Source organism: Leptidea sinapis, chromosome 29 (genome assembly GCF_905404315.1).
Source record: "Leptidea sinapis chromosome 29, ilLepSina1.1, whole genome shotgun sequence".
Classification (NCBI taxonomy): Eukaryota; Metazoa; Arthropoda; class Insecta; order Lepidoptera; family Pieridae; genus Leptidea; species Leptidea sinapis.
The window spans coordinates 10,760,172-10,780,483 of NC_066293.1; the positions used below are offsets into that span (position 1 = coordinate 10,760,172).

Genomic DNA, 20,312 nt, shown 5'->3' on the forward strand with positions numbered 1-20,312 from the left:
TATTTGTGTATTCGCAGACGGCGTTCTGTGGGACGTGAACACGGGCAAACAGATCCACAAATTCGACAAACTGAACCAAACACACAGCGGCGTCTTCCATCCCAACGGACTCGAGGTACGTATTTACTTTTTACGTGCGTAATAATTATGATATCGCATATCATTTTGAAATGAAAACTTATTTAAATCGATTTATTTTTTATTTATTTTGATTTATTGTAATTATGATCACATCACAATTATAAAGTCTTATTATTATTATTGCCACCCCAAAATAGCCACCACCCCATCTCCTCCCGTGGTTTCCCCCCTTCCCCCCAAAAACATGACAGACCCTGTAAAGTCCCAGCCCACGTCGGCCCCGCTCATGGTGGCCACGCTATCAGTATAATAACACTGGGAGCAACAATAATGAATATATAATACTAGCTGACCCGACAGACGTTGTTCTGTCAATAAACGGTTCGAGAGATATGGTAAATGTGTGGGTGAGTGCGTGTGTGGGATCGTGACACGACAAACTATATATGAAATCCTTCCTTGAGCTTTAACGAATTTATTACAAAAGATTTCATTGAGATCGGTCGAATAGTTTAGGAGTTATTAGAGAACATACAAACATACATTCTCTTTCATATATATATAGATAGGAACAATGTAATATATTTTTAAAAACTTGTAATATATGTGATGCAACTTAAAAGGTGCGGGAAACTGAATAATAATAGTAGTTTTCGTTTTTTAATCTACTTTTTTTTTCAGGTGATATCAAATACGGAGGTCTGGGATCTGAGGACATTCCACCTGCTGAGGACGGTCCCAGCACTGGATAAATCAGAAGTATGTTGCGATGTCTTTTATTCTCACGAGTATTTTTTTATCACAATAAGGGACGATACGAGCAGGACGTTTAACTGAATGTAATTGACTCTTGAAAATCCCCAAATAATCTGAGCGGCACTACAATTTCGCGCGTCACCTTGAGACATAAGATCTTACTTCTCATTTGCCCAGTAAATTCACTAGCTACGCGCTTCAGAACGAAACACAATAACTCTTATACATTACTGCTTTACGGCAGAAAAAGGCGCCGTTGTGGTACCCATAATCCAGTCGGCATCCTGTGCAAATGAGGCTCCCACTGGTTAATGCCCTTAGTCGCCTCTTACGATACTCTTGGGCCTGAGACTTCCCTATTATTTTAATGTCCTGGGAAGTACAGGGCACAGGTATTATTATTTATCAGTAGGAAGAAAACCGTCTCTAACGTTCTTCTACAGCATTTTCTTGTGATAAATGTAAATGTAAAAGGCCGGAAATGCTCCTATGGTATTGTGATCACTTCGTCAGGTAAGTAATGTCGATGTCCTACTCTTCCAGAAATAACAGCCGATCTTCGTTCGTTGTGAACTAGCAAGAGTGTCATTGAACAAAGCACATTAAAATGGCAACTTGTTGGCAAGATGTAGGTCTTCTGGTTTATCTCCAAATTTACTTTTATCTTAGAATTTCTCGTTTCTACGAGGTTTCTACGTTTCTGCGATCCCAGGGAGGAAGATGTTGGGGCATTGTTATTGAAAAAGGAAACTTTAATTTCGTCATCATTAATGTTAATTTATTAATTTAAATTTGGAACCAAAATTTATGAACGATGCGGGACTCACACCTCGCGATCTCTCGGGTTGCGTCCGTGCTCGCACCAACTGAGCTCAGCGTTGAACAAGACATACCAAGATTTACGAACCTTGCGTCACACGAACGGTTAGCTCAGTTAGTAAGAGCGCTCGGACGAAACCGGAGAGGTCATGGGTTCGAGTGCCGCATCGTTCATATATTTTGTTTGCCAATTTAATTTTTATAATTAATTCCAGAATGAGGTATATCACTTTAATAATAACAAATTGTTTAAAAATTGGCACAATGAAATATACTATACTTAACGGTGAGAGTCGGGGTGTAAATTTGACCCCCTCGTGCTATTCACGTCTTATAAATAAGCTACGATGAATCCGCTTATAGGTAGTTTAATTTCAGTATATGTGATCTGTATGTGTTATGTAGGTGATATTTAACCCCACATGCACAGCGCTGTATGCGGTCTGCTCCGACCAGGACTCAGAGGAGAGGAACCAGTTCGATACAAGCTTCAAGACATTGGACCCCTACGACTATTCAAGTATAGGTGAGTTTATGTACATTGCCCCCTTAAAACTGTTAGGCTATAAGACATCATTTGAAACTATTCAGGCCTTTTTAGCCGTTCACGCGTTGACGTCTCACGGTTTCTAGTACAGAAAATTATGTTTCTTGCAAAACGTAAATTACATCAATTTGGGCAGTTTTTTGGATTATTGTTTTCATAGTTTGTGCTATTTGTGAATCTATCTTCTTATTTTAATTTTAATTCGTCATTTAGAAGCATCAGTATTGTTACATCCACGTTTCAAAATGCTCGAAGGAAAATATATAGCTTTGACATATGTTGGGATATTTCAAGTTCCAGGCCGAGTACTCGTATAATCAAAATTGTTAATATTATAATACTCTTATACTATAATCTATAGTTTAACATAATTATTAATTTTACCAAAGTTTGGTATAAAAATTGTTAAATTAATCTCTAAATTGCACTGAAGCTCTTCAACAACACTTCCCTTAAAGCCTCGCCTAGTATCGGAATACTCGGGTCTCGAAATCTCGAGCGATTGCCAGTACCGCGGTCATCTGGAGGGCAAAGCCAAATTGGCCTAGAAGAAGCTGGGCCATAAATAGAGCACGGCAATACTTCAAGCCGGCTCACATTCTAGAGCTCTATAAAACGCTGGTCCAGCTACAATGTAGTATTCATGTTTCTGTCATCTCTGGTCTGGCGCTTCCAAATATCAGTTTGATCCATTTGACGGCGTGCAACGCAGAGCAGCCCGAATTGTTGAGGACCCAGTGGTCTGTGAACGGCTGGATTACGTGCCTTTGCATAAAGACGTCGCTTCATTGTGTGTCTTTTACCGCAATCATCACGGGGAGTGTTCCGAATAGCTGTTTCACCTTATTCCTGCCGCCGAATTCCACCTTCGCACGACACGCCATAAATTAGGATATCATCTCCATCATCTGGATGTGTGGTTTTCAAGGAGCTTTCTTCCACGTACTACAAATCTGGGAAATGAGCTTCCTAGTGCGGTGTTGCTGAGTCTTCACCACGATGACCTTGAGTCTCCAGTCCTTTAGCCAGGTGGGAAGCGCGTCCAGAAAGGTCGGCACGGAAACCGAACTGTTCGTCGCGTGGCTGAAGATGAGGCGTGATGTGTAGCAACAGTAGCTTGGGATTGGGAAGTAGGAAGGTTGGGAACGGAGGATTCTGTTGAAGAGCCAATGAGGGCCGGGGGCTTTGCGCAGTCTAGTTCGTGGAATCATTATTTGGACTTGTCCGGGACCCCCTTTATTACAAGAATTCAAAGATATGGATAACATGATGGAAAATTATAAGTGTGTCTCAATAATATTCACAGATTAGATGGACTACACTTATATTTCCCGTTTGAACAGTGTAAATTTTTCGGTTTTCAGCGACGATAGACGTGAAACGGAACATATACTCGCTGAGCGTATCCCGGTACGGCACCCAGATATCAGTGGTGGAGAACCTGGGCGACTTCGATCAGGTGCAAGAGTCCTGCGTGAAGATATACGACGTGGGCAGGAAGCGGGACCACGAAGACGACGCGGTGAGTACGGCCGTGGCTGGATGATAGGCCAACCCTGAGATATCTGGATGTCAGATTGTCTATAGTTTGGCTAGTTTACGTATTTTATGTATCCTTCCATAAATTACGTCACAAGGATTTTACTATTTTTTACACCACTCCCGTTCTTGTCACAGCTGGTCACACATTTGTGAGACCCCAAATTTATTTCCCTCTAAATTATTTATCAATAACATCAACATTAAATTAAACAAAGGCATGACATAAAAATATATATGTTATATTTGTAAGTTTAGTAGGTAGATATTTTAAATTTACACTAATACTTTTTCAAAAAATATTATATTTTGAAAACATGTTATATCACAGAATTTGGCACCCCTGCCCGCCTCTTGTCATACAATGTCACACTTTGTCAAAATCCACTTCCTCCACCTTAGCGTGTGACGTAATTAATGGATGGCCCTTTGAAATAAGGCACAATGAGAACGAAACATCGGGCTAAATAAATAAAAATAATAGTTACTGTTCACCAACTTAAGGAATCGCCATCCTATCACTAACTTTTTATTATTCTCAGGAAGAAGACGAAGAGGATGATCTTGCCGGAGGATCAGAGAACGATGATGGTTCAGATTCGGGCTCCGATAACGATGATGATTGTAAGTTATCATACGTATTATATGTTTTATTTACTGTAGTATATTTACCTAAACTGGTCGCAGAGAGTTGATAAATATTATGAAACGTGCAAAGATAATTCAAATTCAAATATGTTTTATGCAAAATTCAAGATATTGGACCCCTACGACTATTCAAGTATAGGTGAGTTTGTGTACATTGCCCCCTTAAAACTGTTATACCCTTATAATGGCCCGCTAACTTTAAACAGCCGCTTAGGAGTGTTTTTTCTCATTCTGACTTAGGTTCATAGAAGAAGACAGAGTGAGAATTAGCAATGCTTTAAGTTAGCAGACTATTATGAATAAGGGGGTTAGGCTATAAGACATCATTTGAATCTATTCAGGCCTTTTTAGCCGGTGACGCGTTGCCGCCTCGTGGTTTCTAGCACTTGATCACTGACACAAAATAACATAAATGGCAAAAATTATGTTTTTTGCAATACGTACATTGCAACAATTTAAGCTGTTTCAAATCACCTATTGAACGTCAAAAACTACCACCCCCTTTTTTTTATGGAATAGGAGGACAAACGAGCGTACGGGTCACCTGTTGTTAAGTGATCACCGCCGCCCACAATCTCTTGCAACACCAGAGGAATCACAGCAGCGTTGCCGGCCTTTAAGGAAGGTGTACGCGCTATAATGTGTATCAGACTATATTATTATTATAAAGAGTTTGGAAGTAAAAAATAAAAATCTGTGACTGTATTGCTAGAATATAGAAATGAGATCCTTACAAAACTGATGTTTATTTATTTTAAAATAAAAAATAAAAAAAACATTAATATATTTATTAAAATACCAGCGAATGTTATTTTTACAATAAAACAATAAATTCACCGCTCCATAAAATTTGTGATATTATTTTTTTTTCTAAAAATTAAGGTGTTTAAAATCAAAATAGGATCCATAAATTTATATATTTTTGTATGATTTTTACATCGGGTGGACCCGTACGTATATTCGGACTCTATTGTTATCGCTTTCCAAATGTTTTAATTTCTCATTATTTATTGTAATATGCATATATATAATATATGTGTGCCACATTCTTATTTCTCGATGCGTGTTATCTGTATATTCATTCATTCATTCAAAAAAAGAACATTTTCGTTTACGCGCATTCCACACTACCAGAACGTGGCGCGCCGTAAAAAAAAGTAGGTTTTATCGAAACCCCGCCATTTTTCTTGAAAAATAGAGCGATTCAAGTTTTGACAGCTTACTGCCGGATATTTAAAACGCTGCAAATGAACATAATATTCAAGTGAATTTTAATAATTGCACTATACAAAATGTAAATTACTGCTAAAATAAATAATTCTTTCATTAATACTTAGTTTATTGGTATATACTCAGTAATGGATGATATATTAGGTTACTATTAGGACTGGCTGTTTTAATGTTAGCAGCAAGCTAACTGTTTCAGAATCTTTAAGAGGATTCATATTCTGGGTGTAGATAAAGTCTTGTATGCAACTGTTGATAATTAGGTATTAAAACACTCATGTGATACTATTATCACACCCGTTCGTGTTTTAATGCCCCTTATTACACAACAGTTGCATACATAACTATAAAAATATTTGACTCTTATTAAATCATTTCCTTTTTTATACGTTTTATATTAGCTTCACCTGTATGTTTGTAACCGACTCCCTTGGGCGCGATTTTGACCCACTTTAAACGGCTAGATTTCGTTCAAACTTTGTAAATTTATCGAGGTCGGTCCTCGACATTACACTAATTTGACTAAAAAATGAAAAATAAATAATAGTTAAAAATAAATTTAAATTGAAAATAGTGTATAAAAAAAAATATATTTTATTGTAAAAAAAGCGTGGGGTGTAGAAGAATTATTATTTTAATAATATCTTAAAAAGCACCCCACGCTTTTTTTTAGAATAAAATATATTTTTTTTTATACACTATTTTCAATTTAAATTTATTTTCTATTTTTTAGTTGAATTTTATATAAAGCTTGCTTTTTAGTTTTTTTAACTATTATTTATTTTTATACTGACACACACAAATTATCTTGCACCAAACTAGGCATAGCCTGTACTATGGGCACAAGACAATGATATATTTAATACAATATACATACTTAAACATACATAAATACAAATAAACATCCATGACTGTGCAACAAACATCTATATTCATCATATAAATGATTGCGCCTACCGGGATTAAGACCCGGGACCTCTAGCTCAGTAGGCAGGGTCACTAACCACTGGGTACAGCCCAGTGTCGTCGATTTACGTTATTGTTTTGATTTTATGTATTTTTTTTAAATATATTTTATTGTTATTCTCTGTATCGTTGTTTACTCAGTGGCGTCGAGTTTGCTGCGAGACGCCATGATGGACTTAGCTGAAGGTGACAGTACAGGCGAGTCGTCGAGAGAAGACAACGACGAGAGACCGGCGCGGCGCCGACGCAGGCGGAGGGTAAGTCTCTCTTCAATCATCATCATATCAGCAGGAAGTCCCTTATTATCAAAATAAGTCTTCCACAACAAAATTTGTAAACAAAATTTTATGAACCTCTCTGAATGAGTGCTCTCCCAACTGAGTCGTCTTCCAGTACGTGGTCGCCATTCTAGGACTTTACTGCCCCACCGATCATCTATCTGTCGAGCTATGTGCCCTGCCCACTGCCACTTCAGTTTCGCATCCACTGGGCTATGTCGGTGACTGGGTTCTCCTACTGATCTCTTTTCTAATTCGACTTTCGAATTCGGACTTTACTACCCCAATCTGTCCGCCGAGCAATGTGCCATGCCCACTGCCCCTTCACTTTCGCAACCATCTGGGCTATATCGGTATTTGGTTCTCCTACGGATCTCCTAATTTCTGATTCGATCTTGCAGGCAAACTCCGAGCATATCCCTCTCCATTGCCTCTGAGTCACCATGAGCTTCATCATAAGGCCCATTTAGTCTTCAGAGGGTAAAGGTGCCTGCCCACTACACCCTATTAATTAGTATTGTAGTGAACCCTTGTCCAGTCTCCGATCGCCCCTGACCCCTGTTGGTTCAATTGGCGTTGTAGTTTCAAATCTATCCTCTACATCCAAAATTAAAATTGGATAGCTAAGAGTTCAAATAATTTATTACGCCGAAGTGCCGCCATTTTGAGGTTATTTTTTACCAATGATTTGTATGACGTTTTACACTTTAGCCATGCTCAGTCCTTGTCGTTTTCGGTCCTTGCAGTCGCGCATGTGAAATCTAAGTATCGTTCGTTACATAAAACGTTTGTGATTTGTTCGAATGGGCGAAATAATAGAATAGTTTTGATACATTCATAACATAGCCTTGGTACAGTAATATTTGTGGAATAAATGCGACACAAGTCGTCAAACGGCTAATTACAAAATTATTGATTTGTCAGGGAGGTCGGGCGGCGCTCGGAGAACTACACATCAGCGATACGGATGGAGAGGATCTGGATCTAGGAGACCTTCTGCACTTCGAGGTCGACTAACATTAAATGATTTTTTTAACGATGTGTTTTATTAGTACTATGACCTCAGTGTGCAGTAACATATGACTTGCAATGACATTCTATACATATGGACAAATCACGTCGTATAAAAACAAAGCCGGGCCATTTTTGGAACGATGCGGAGGGGTATCCTAACCTGGATACAACTAAGTAATTTATTTCCTTAAATATGATTTAAGTTTTTTCCAGGTTATAAATATATTCAGGTTTATAACTGCAAAATTACATTGACATAAAAGCAAAACATAATGACATTTACAGTACCTTTTTACATAAAAATGTTATTGAAGATTAACTTCGCTCAACGACATCTAAAAATAAAAGATGTTTTTTGCGACATTAATATTTTTTTTTGGTTTCTTCGTTCATTATTAGGCAAGACAAGGTGTTCAAGCCAATACAGTCGCATTCGTTAATATTCAGTAATTTATTTCACGATTTTTACAATATAGTTCTTTCTACAAACGTAGAATAGCACGACGAATAAATAATTTTAAGGATTGGTTTTGTTACGCCAAAGAAGTGTAACTTCTTGCATGCATAGATAAGAATACACACACTTTTTTATATTAGACAGTGTAATTCAGTTGAAACTGCACATTTTTTTAGTAAATCAGTAATTTTTTTTATGACAATAAGGGACGAGACGAGCAGCTGCCCTACGATGAACTGTTATTGCGATTCAATTGACAACCTAAAATGAACTGCTTCGCTATTTCGTACCACGACGTGATTAGAGCTATCTAATTTAGGTTGACGTCAAATCAACTGATTAAATCGCAATGATGTCAATTGAATGTCAAAAATGATATCAACTGAATCGCAAACTGATTTAGTTCGTTCATTCATTCGTACCATGAGGTGTTATTTCAACCTAAACTGGATAGCTTATTTGTCAAAGTGACCGATTCGAAAAAAGTTGCTACTTCCTTAGAGGAAAGTGAATCGTGTTGTTAATTGATTGATTACAGATGAGATGAGAATACATTATCGGACTTTTTTGCAAAACAAAATACTGAAAATAGATACCAAAAATGAAAATACTAAAGACGAGGCAGTAAGGGCCCGGGCTATAGCCTGTTCGCAAGAACGAATAAAAAAAAATGTACTCTGTGGTACTGTCAAATCAAACATCAATGGAGGTCCGTTCATAACTCGTTATTTTTACGAAAACACATAACCAAACATTTAATTTGTAATTCAAAGAACTATATTTATTTATATTACTATTATTTAATAAGTACAAAAAAGGGCTTAATGGCTTATGATTTGACGCAATTGCGCAATTTTAAAATGTATTTTCTACGTAAAACAACGTTAAAATCATATCATTTTAGGTTTCGAGACGCAATTTTATTTCGTTCATTCTTCATAAGCGATCCAAACGCCATTCAGTAAAAGGCACTTCATGGTACAAATTTTAGTGATTCAGTTTAGGTACCTAAACTGGACTGCATTGGATTCGCATCGCTTATTAAAAGTTGATCGTAGGCCCTCAGGACGTTCAGCTGATGGTAATCTTTATTCATACAACTAAGTTATTTATTTTCATTCATTACTGACATGTAAATTATATATTTACACTTATATTATTACAGAACAACTACGCTGTGAGCCGAGATGTATAATGAAAATTATATTTAATATTTGGAACAAGGAAGTTCCATGGGTTAAAATTTAATAATATGGCAATAAAGCCTTAGCCGAGTAAACTGTACAGCGAGTAGGCAATAATATCATTCTTTCGTAGCTAGATAAGTAAAACAAAAACTAATGACGTAAAGACTATATTCGAACACAATAAAACATAATAATACTCTTTTAGGCGACAACTAAAAGTCTAAATCCTCAGCGGACATTCGGAACCGCCGCGTCGGTAACTCCCACACTCGCAGGCGTCCCTCGCGGTCACCCGCCGCAATACGACATGAACTGGAACTAACAAAATTTTCTTTAGCAAAATTCGCTCTTTTTAGCCTTTTCTAGACGGATGTAATCCAGCGTCCCATCAGGGGTGACCTTGGAGTGAGTTTGGTTTCTATCCTTGGATTGTGTTTCGGCCACACGGATGTCATCCGCACGTCAACATGCTAGCGAATCAGTCGCGAGTCGCCGTCTTATCGTGTTATATGTAATTGCTTTGGTAGATAATTAATTTGCTTTTTAAGTCCCAAATTTCATAATTTGTAAAATTTTGTTCCAACTTCAAAATGTAGGCCTTGCTTTAGCAGGTTGAGGCAAAGAGTATCTAAATACTACGTATAACAGGCGGGACTCCCTAAGTAAAAAATGTAATTTAGTTTAGTATGAAACGTGCAGTCATTTGACATAAGTATGAAATAGTAGTAATTACAGTATCGCGATTGGCCACGAAGTATATATAATCCGGCTAAGTTTGAAAGCGAAAAGTTGCATAAAACGTAGTTGATTTCGGCTATCTCCTTTTTTACAAGATTATAGCTGTCATCTGTCAATGACTGCACGTTTCATACAATCGAGTGAATCGCTTTTTTCTTACAGAGTTTCGATAGCCTGATAAAAGCATAGATTTAATCTAAGTGCAAAGAGTATTTACCCCATCTGACTGACAGCGAGACAGGTGATGCAAGCGTTGCCGAGCAGTCCGTCCACACGTACAGGCTTGCCGCTCGACATGTTGTACACTTGGATGAGCTGCCGCTCGTGTTGTGCGAGCCCCAGCACCACGCAGGGCACCGTAGGTAACCACGACATGCACGATATTTTCTCCAGGCTCAGTACCTGTAGGTACGAAGAAAATTTTGAATGAAAAATATCACAAACATCATATTTTGACGACCAATACAGCCGAGTGGTTAGCGACCCTACCTACTAAGCTATTGGTCGTAGGTAGCTATAGGTCCCGGGATCTGAATCCCGGTAGGTGGAAACATTTCTATGATGAATATGGATATTTGTTTCCGAGTCATGGATGCTTATTTGTATTCTATTAATATTTTCACTAACTATGTTATGCATGAATGACAACTGGTGTCTACTGTATGTTAAGCTTATTAAGGCAAGTTTAGATACTTTAAATTGCAATGTTTACCATTACCGGCGCTCTCTGATTGACATCATAAACCCTCAGCTCCGAGTCAATAGACACCGAAACAAACACGCCAGCTTTCTGGTAACTGAACTCTACATCGAGAACAAAAGTGTTGTGCCCGTCCAGAACATCAAACACCGGGTCCTCGGACACCCCACTTTTGATCCTACAGAGAAATATCTTCCCAGAATCAGTTCCAACAACGAATATGTCATCTGGGCGCTTGTCGTCGCTGGGTCTGAGCGGGAAGGACTTGATGAAGTCGAAGCAGGTGATGTTTGGGGGTGATGTCTTCCTTGAGGCGTTGATGTTGTAGCAGATTATGTTCTCGAACACCTTGGAGCTGGCGTTTACTTGCCAGGCGTTCAGAGTGCCATCGCAGCCGGCCGAGAAGAGAACCTGGAATTTCGATGATGAAATTACGTTTTATTTAACAAGAAGAGCAAGACGTTCATGTCCACTTCCCATCATGAACCTCTTATCCGTTTATTTAAAAAAACATTGATCCAGATAATGCTTATCATAATAATTTATTGTCGGCGAAACTGAGCCAATAAGCAAAATTTGAATTAAGTCACACGGAAAAAGAAATAAAAGCATGTAAGCCAGTACCTGGTCGGCCGCACCGCGTCGTTTTCCCTTATTCGTAATCTGCATAACCAAAAACGTATTCGCCAAGGGCGCGTCGGCCCATTTCAAGGAAGTCACTCTCCTCGATCCGTGGCACCCAGCAGGAGAGGCCAACTGAGTCCCTTCTTCCATATTCCCGTTCATCAAATTACATAAAACCACTTCACCAGAAGTTGACCCATACGCCAGCAATGCTGCGACTGATGGATGGTACTTCAAACAAGTTACACAGTTGTTCTCAGAGATATCCAGAGAATGGACGAATCTTTCCCCGCCAGCTCGCTTCAGTGTAAACACCTTTATAAGCCCTGAACTTTGGCACCAAGTCTCATGGTTCAATTGACCGATGGATACCGCTAAAGAGTTACCAGCACTACTCCAGGTGACGCTCAGGATCGCAGACTGGTGGTCCCCAGAACCGTCCTGCACTTTAATTTCCTGAAATAGCTTCGCAGTTAGAAGCTCTTCATCTTCAGAATCGGAGGAGTTGTATAACTTATCGCTTTGGTTCAGCTGATCCATCATTGTCGGGACAACTCTTCGCAGAAACTCATTGAGGCCCGGAGGAGGATATTCTTTAAGTTCATCATCGGTAAAATCCTCGGCACTGGCAGTGCAGCCTTTATTGCAGGACAAATTCGTTTGGCAACCAACTCCAGATTCTTCGAATTTAGTTTGGGTGCCACTGGTAGTACCAGTGCGTTTTTCTGAAGCGATACTCTCGAAACCAACAGCTTCGCTATCGAATCCACTCAACCCCGACATATTTTTATGAAGCCCCGGTTTTGTTTTGTTTATATTTAAAATCAGTTGCTATGACAGCGGTCTGGCTGACAACGAAGCGATTTGTCTATGGAGTGTTTACATTGGTGGCCACTGGCCATATTGTATTTTAAATTATTGAATAATAAATAGTTTTTAGTTTCCTGTTTTATTCGGTTGTCAATTTTAAATGAAAGTAGTGTTTGAATTCATTTTGATTTTAAATATCATAAGTGATCATAAGGTTTTTATTTTTGGTTAAGATATGGTAAAAATAAAAAGTACATATTTCTTTCAAGACATTCATACAATCTTAGATAATTTATACGTCTAGATAGACTGTGATAGCTGTGAACCGAAAAAAATAGCGGCGATCTTAACCTCTATTTTCAGCAACGCAATTACACTAAAGCAAAGTAACTAACAAACCGCGAGTGTAAGACGTAGCTATCATGCACACACACACATAAAGTATTAATCTATGAGCTAGCAAAGTTATTGGGAGAGAATTTAGGTAGATCAGTTTTTAGATATGCTATCTCTCTCTCACTCCCCCGGACGTTATACGGGCTAGCTGGCTGGCGGTGGCAGTTGAGTTCATTAGTGCGCATCGTACTTTTACAGGTAAAATACTAATTTATCAAATGATTTTAAGAAGGTATTTTCTTATTTTTATTACTTTTTGAAACATGAACCTATTATAGCCAGAATTATTTATCTCGCAATCGCTCCGCTTCGTGTCAGATTTTCCGGGCACGAGTCAAAGGACGCGAGCGAATATATTTATAAACAAAACATTTCATTAGGACTAAGACTAATCTATACTAATATTATAAAGCTGCAGTGTTTGTTTGTTTGTTTGAACGCGTTAATCTCTGGTACTACTGGTCCGATTTGAATGATTCTTTCAGTGCTGGGTAGTCTATTTATCGAAGGAAGGCTATGTTTTTTTCAAAATTAGGGATCCGTAATAAAATTGCTATTTTGTAACACAAGGTGTAAAATCGAAAACCTATTTTTGCGTGCGCTGCAAAAACTATTGACAATAGAACAAAATGATGTACAGGCTATAATATAGGCAATATTTTATTACTTATAAAACTATCGCGTGAATTATACTTTATATGGCAAAACAACATTTGCCGGGTCAGCTAGTTGTGGTTACAATCATTACAATCGAACCTTATATAGAAACTCTGTATAATACTAGTTATATTAGTATATATGTTTTTTCTATACATAAATAGAATATACTGAAGCATAATATATCATTTCTTAATAAATATAACATATACATTTTCTTCATAGAAAAACACCAAAGTAGACTTCTGCGCATAATATACATAGGCTGCACTAAAAGTATCGGGAATGGAATATTTCCACTGTTCCTGTCATATTAAAATCTTTTTAATTGAAAACTCCTTGGTTTTAAAAATCGAATACCATTTATTTATTTAAAAAAGATTCTCGGTCTTGTCAAACTTGTTTAGTCGTTGAGAAAATGGAATTGACTCGAGAAAATTCTAGAGCGATGATTTATTATGATTTTCGAAGTGGTTTAACACAAAAACAGTGTGTTGACCGGATGATTTCTGCATTTGGTGATGCCCCATCCAAAACCACAATTTATCGCTGGTTTTGCTGAATTTCAAAGTGGACGTGTTAGCTCAGTGATGATCCCCGTCAAGGTCCTCCAAAAACTGCAGTCACTAAAGAAAACGTTGATGCTTTGCGTAAGCTGATTGAGATCTTCAGCGGCTCACGTTACTTGGTGCGTCAGAACTCTCGAAAGATTCCACGCTGGATCCTCAAATGCTGTATACAACATCGTATCAGGTGACGAATCCTGGATATACGCGTACGAACCCGAAACAAAAAACCAGTCACGAGTTTGGGTGTTCGAAAATGAGTTTATTCCAACAAAAATTGTTCGTTCACGTAGTGTTGCAAAAAAATGGTGGCCACGTTTGTCTCCAAAACCGGCTATGTTGCGACTATTCCTCTTGAGGGACAAAGAACGGTTAATGCAGAATGGTATGCTAGCATTTGTTTGCCACAGGTCGTTTCAGAACTCCGTAAAGAGAACTGCAACCGCCGCATCATCTTCCATCACGACATTGAGAGTTCTCACACCGCGCACGGAACAAAAGAGATTTAGAGCAAGAAAACATAGAATTATTAGACCATCCACCGTACAGCCCCACCTAAGCCCTAATGATTTCTATACTTTCCCTAAAAGAATAAATTGCGTGGTCAGAGATTTTCATCACCTGAAGAAGCTGTGGACGCCTACAAAACGGCCATTTTGGAGACCCCAACTTCCGAATGAAATGGTTGCTTCAATGATTGGTTCCATCGTATTGAAAAATGTGTCAAATTTCGCGGAGAATACTTCGAAAAGCAATAAATACATTTTTAAATAGTTATGTTGTGTCACTTCCTTGATTCCCGAAATTTTCAGTGCCGCCCTCGTATAACACTTTGTAATTGTATTTTTTGAACTTTTAACTTCATTTGATAGTTTTATATTTTATTTTAATTGAAATTGTATAGAATGCTATAAATACCACAATTTGAATGCTATAAAGCTATTATGTAACTTATTAAATATAGTGTGATAGTACTTATTTCCTTAATCTAGGAATTAAGATTTCCCTATAAGGGCGTTCCCACAACACTGCTGTGCGTTTGTATTGTGCGGTGCGCAACGATATTTTAATACAGTTAGATACGATATAGACTCAAAAAACAACTATTTAAAAACACCATTAAAAAGCATAGCGTGTATAAGCAATAAGCACTCTTGTTTTTTATTATCTTTCTTACACTTCGTAGACTTTTGTGGCACTTTCACTGGCAAAAAGTTTCTTAGCAAAATACACCCGGTAGTAAAAGACAGCAAAACGGTCGAGGACAATGAATTCGCAGAATTACTGGCGGAGAGTTTCTACCCAAATGATACCACAAATGAACGAACAAGGCTGATAACATAAATATAAGTAGATGTCAAAACGCGTCCCAATTAGGGCGCTACAAGATACGTTATGCGTGTGCTCATAATATATGCTCTGCTGTTACTAAAATTAAAATAATATTGGTGACGGCAATCTATCGGCAATTTCCACGATGCGTTGCGCGATGTCCCATCGTAGTGTTGTTCGTCATAATGAAATATTTGATATATTACTAATAATATGTACTTACAACACGAGACTGTTTTAAACTGTACTTGTGTCGATTTGTCGCTGCCCTCAATATAGATACATTCATCAGTCACGGGGAAACGAAGTCGGTTTTTTTAATGAAATAACCAAGGCCAACCATGCTCTCCAGGTAAGGTTTATCCTGCCTTAAGGTCTTCTTTGTGAAGGCAAAAGCAATTTCATTGTACGGTGTTCTGGTTGCCGTACAGATTAATTTATGTTTGGTACATAAATTAAACTAGACTTACGAACAATTAGTTTGAACTTAGTCTAAATGGTTATAATGGTAAATGGTTATGAGCACACGCGAACCAATTGATGCTCGAACATGAACTTGGGGAAAATGTGGAAACACGGCACGCGCCAGCGCAACCGCTGACAGGGCGCAACTCGATGTGCGATGTTCCACTCGTACATTCATACTGGTCCTTTTTAATTAATTTTATATCTTGGTTTACTTTTTTCGCATATTTGAAATATTTATTCAAGTTAATTTATATTGTGACGATGATTTGGAAAAAAAATGAAATAATTTATGTTACGGGCATCGAGACTAAGACATTAATAGATATAATATAATTATTTTTTTATATTTATTTATAATATAATTAATTTTTAATATATATAATATAATTAATTTTTAAGGCACACACACGACGAAATTGGTGGGTTTTTACAAATGCCAATGAACTTCATAGCGGTTCATTATATATTTAATGTAACTTTTTTTTATGTTCTTTTAGTTGTAAGTATTTGCTATGGCAAACTATAGTGCAGTTAGTTTCCTGTAGGAAATAGAGAGATATCTTGCCTATAGGCAAGAGGCGCACTATAGTTTGTCATAATAAAAGAATGTAACAAAAAGATTAGACAATTACGGCGGAAACATACTCCCCGGCTTTAGTTAGAAGGTATTACCTAGTACTAGTTCTAGATTAGTCAGAAATGTCAATGAATTGTTGTATGTGGGACATCGCGGGTTGGACACTCGAACACTAGTTAGCCGGAGCTATTTAAGAGTAGTCAATTACGTTTTACGCTTAACATATTTTACATTTTATCTACATGTAAAAGTTTAAATTTTAATTTAATCATTTTTCCTTAGTACGTTTGAAATGTCGTGTTAGTCAAGCAAGTTAGAAGCGATAGGTATAGGCTAGCATGAGTAGGTGCAGTTATAAATTTTAATTATAAGATGAGCATTTTCAATTTACTTGTTTATCTTAATTATTAAAGATTTGAATTTATACCAAACAATAATACATACATACAAAAATACATATCTATATGCATACGCAATTAGATGTATATATCTGTCTGAATACATAAAATGGCAATTGAAATGGTTATGCTTGATAAAAACAAGAAATAAAATACAATTTAACGTCCATAATATATTTATAAACAAAACATTTCATTATCGCCCAGCAGGATTGTTTAATCTCACAATGCATGATGTTTCTCCACTGAAGAACCAAAAATGACACGCGGGAAGTCGCGTCAGTTTGAGAGGCTAAGTGTAGGCGAGTGAGCGAATTGCTCTAAAACGCGTCCTGTGCGTTATTCGCCTCAGTTTGAACAGAGCTTTAGAACTACCTCGTGAGATTCTGTACTGACTGACTGTTAAAACAAGATCTATATGAATGAAACTTGGCTTCACTGTTATGATCCAAACACAAATTTACAGTCTATGACGTCGAGGAGACCAACGCTTAAGCCCCGATTTCACCAATGACACATCAAACTGATCTTAATAAAACTCAAGTTTAACTTAATCTGGTTCAAACGCCATTCTTGATTAAAGGCAAAGCGTTTTAAGTGCGTTTACGAAACTGACGTTAAATGTTATGTGCAATAGAATGTATGAAATATCTGTCAAAACAGTCATTGAAAAGTATGAAACAAATCAAAATTCTTCTATGTCAACCGAGTAGGTATGTTAACGATAACGACAGTGACAGCTCTTCAACGCGATCAAATACTTATGTTGAATGTCCAATATTTGGCGGTCAGATAGCCCCTATTTTCAGCATCGCACGGATACTAAAACAAAGTGGCTGAAGTATTGAGAGTGTATGACGTAGCTGTCATGCACACTAAATTAATAAACCTGGCCGGTTGTCATGCGATGCCTAACAGCAAGAGACTTTATCTAGAGTCTAGACGTATAAATTATCAAAGATGGAATGGAGATTCAAAAATCAATTTTTTCTTGATTTTATGTTGCTGGTTTCTTGAGTTGAGTTTCTTGCGCCCGTTCTTCGGGTCTGAGGTATAAATTTTCGAAAGGCGTGGTAATTTTTCACGTTCTATAAGTGTTCAATCCTATTTTAAATAAAAATATTTGAATTTATACCAAACAATAATACATACAAAAATACATATCTATATGCATATGCAAGTGGATGTATAGATAGCAAGTAATGTACTGTCTGTATACATAAAATGGCAATTGAAATGGTTATGCTTCATAAAAACAAGAAATAAAATACAATTTAACGTCTAACTAATTGTGGTTACAATCATTACAATCGAACCTTATATAGAAACTCTGTATAAGACTAGTTATATTATTATATATGTTTTTTCTATACATAAAAACAATATACTGAAGCATAATATATCATTTCTTAATAAATATAACATATACATTTTCTTCATAGAAAAACACCAAAGTAGACTTCTGCGCATAATATACATAGGCTGCACTAAAAGTATCGGGTATGGAATATTTCCACTGTTCCTGTCATATTAAAATCTTTTTAATTGAAAACTCCTTGGTTTTAAAAATCGAATACCATTTATTTATTTAAAAAAGATTCTCGGTCTTGTCAAACTTGTTTAGTCGTTGAGAAAATGGAATTGACTCGAGAAAATTCTAGAGCGATGATTTATTATGTCTTTTGAAGTGGTTTAACACAAAAACAGTGTGTTGGCCGGATGATTTTTGCATTTGGTGATGAAGCCCCATCCAAAACCACAATTTATCGCTGGTTTTGCTGAATTTCAAAGTGGACGTGTTAGCTCAGTGATGATCCCCGTCAAGGTCCTCCAAAAACTGCAGTCACTAAAGAAAACTTTGGAGCTTTGCGTAAGCTGATTGAGATCTTCAGCGGCTCGCGTGTAACGGAACGTTACTACAGCATAAGGTAGTGGTGTTTTAATTAATAATAGGTGTGAGCGAGACGGTTCATGAGTGAGCAGGCACGCATATGACGCCGTGTAAGGGTCTGGGCTGCGCAAGCGGCACGGACAGAGGCTAACAGCTGTTTCCGCGGCCGGTCGACATAAATTGATTTAAGAAGATTTCAACGCGTGCTCAATATACATAATTACTAAAATTAACAGTTACGTAATAAATATATAGTGTGTATTGGATAAATCCCGCTCTAGGGTGAGTATTGAATAGCACATAAGTCTTATTTTATTGTAACTTAGCTGTAGAACATTCGCCATTGTTAATTGTTTGAGAAATAAAATAGAAATCGCTTAAATTACAGTTATCTATGCAAACTTTTTACTGACCACAAGGTTTTTGTTAAATAATTAGATTAGTAATGTTTTAATTTATTATCATAATAAAGTGCTTGCTTTCGTTATTAGTTCATTAATAATAATATGTAAACTTCGTTCTGCTTTGCCATGTCGACAATCTCGCCACTATGCACCAAGTAGGTACCTACGCAATCCTCGAGATGTCGATTTGTGCGATTGCTATGTTATGCTTGCGGGTTCCGTGTTCTGGAAAGAAGGAACGAAATAAAAAAAAAAAGGAATGGACCGCCAATCGCTAGTTTATAATTCCAGGTCCTAAGTTACCGCTGACGTTGAACCTGCCTTGGTGCTTGCGGTTCTGAGGACGTCGCTCCTCATCGAACGATTCCTGTCTTCCTGGCGCTGGAAGATCACCGCCTCCAGATCGCCGAGCGTGACTGAACGGGATCTCGCAGGAGAGTACCAACTATAGCAGAATCCGATAGAACCTACCACGACTTTCTTTTTTTTTTAATCGTGTTACCCTACCATAATATAAATTTTATATTATAAATTCTTATTAAAATTAATTAAAAATTAGAAATTTAACTGAGGCACTATCGTTTTATTTTTTTTTTGTATTAAATTTTAAAATATCAAACGAAGGTGTCGCACGCGTTACTTGGTGCGTCAGAACTCTCGAAAGATTCCACGCTGGATCCTCAAATGCTGTATACAACATCGTATCAGGTGACGAATCCTGGATATACGCGTACGAACCCGAAACAAAAAAACCCGTCACGAGTTTGGGTGTTCGAAAATGAGTTTATTCCAACAAAAATTGTTCGTTCACGGAGTGTTGCAAAAAAATGGTGGCCACGTTTGTCTCCAAAACCGGCTATGTTGCGACTATTCCTCTTGAGGGACAAAGAACGGTTAATGCAGAATGGTATGCTAGCATTTGTTTGCCACAGGTCGTTTCTGAACTCCGTAAAGAGAACTGCAACCGCCGCATCATCCTCCATCACGACATTGAGAGTGCTCACACCGCGCACAGAACAAAAGAGATTTAGAGCAAGAAAACAGAATTATTAGACCATCCACCGTACAGCCCCACCTAAGCCCTAATGATTTCTATACTTTCCCTAAAAGAATAAATTGCGTGGTCAGAGATTTTCATCACCTGAAGAAGCTGTGGACGCCTACAAAACGGCTGTTTTAAACTGTACTTGTGTCGATTTGTCGCTGCCCTCAATATAGATACATTCATCAGT

The 20,312-nt window shown here is 37.5% G+C and overlaps 2 protein-coding genes across 3 annotated transcripts in view; one reads left to right on the plus strand and one right to left on the minus strand.

Moving 5' to 3' along the window:
• LOC126973573 (DDB1- and CUL4-associated factor 1) overlaps positions 1–7,897 on the plus strand; it is a 28,955-nt gene extending 21,058 nt beyond the window's left edge. Inside the window, exons 9-15 of the mRNA XM_050820900.1 lie at positions 18–115; positions 763–840; positions 2,062–2,182; positions 3,568–3,725; positions 4,285–4,366; positions 6,725–6,840; positions 7,786–7,897. Coding sequence (XP_050676857.1) covers positions 18–115; positions 763–840; positions 2,062–2,182; positions 3,568–3,725; positions 4,285–4,366; positions 6,725–6,840; positions 7,786–7,878 — 746 coding nt within the window. The 3' untranslated portion in view covers positions 7,879–7,897. The remainder of the gene's footprint in view (positions 1–17; positions 116–762; positions 841–2,061; positions 2,183–3,567; positions 3,726–4,284; positions 4,367–6,724; positions 6,841–7,785) is intronic.
• A 1,773-nt stretch (positions 7,898–9,670) lies between these two features.
• On the minus strand, positions 9,671–12,489 carry LOC126973438 (cytoplasmic dynein 2 intermediate chain 2-like). Of its 2 annotated transcripts, none has more exons than XM_050820702.1 (4): positions 11,582–12,489; positions 10,976–11,368; positions 10,475–10,659; positions 9,671–9,837 (listed from the first exon to the last, which is right to left on the minus strand). In XM_050820702.1, exons 1-4 carry the CDS (start codon positions 12,362–12,364, stop codon positions 9,732–9,734), a joined length of 1,467 nt encoding a protein of 488 aa, XP_050676659.1. In that variant the 5' UTR covers positions 12,365–12,489; the 3' UTR covers positions 9,671–9,731. The 2 variants fall into 2 exon arrangements, with proteins under 2 accessions (XP_050676659.1, XP_050676658.1); XM_050820701.1 differs by having other exon boundaries at positions 10,970–11,368; positions 11,582–12,484.
• Positions 12,490–20,312: the final 7,823 nt, after the last annotated feature.

Coding starts and splice junctions, on each gene's coding strand:
- LOC126973438 (XM_050820701.1), bottom strand. CDS start 12,364: ATGTCGGGGTTGAGTGGATTCGATAGCGAAGCTGTTGGTTTCGAGAGT. Junction 10,660..10,969: donor ATCAGAGAGCGCCGGTAATG/GTAAACATTGCA, acceptor TCGTACCTACAG/GTACTGAGCCTGGAGAAAAT. Junction 9,838..10,474: donor CTCGCTGTCAGTCAGATGGG/GTAAATACTCTT, acceptor AAATTTTGTTAG/TTCCAGTTCATGTCGTATTG.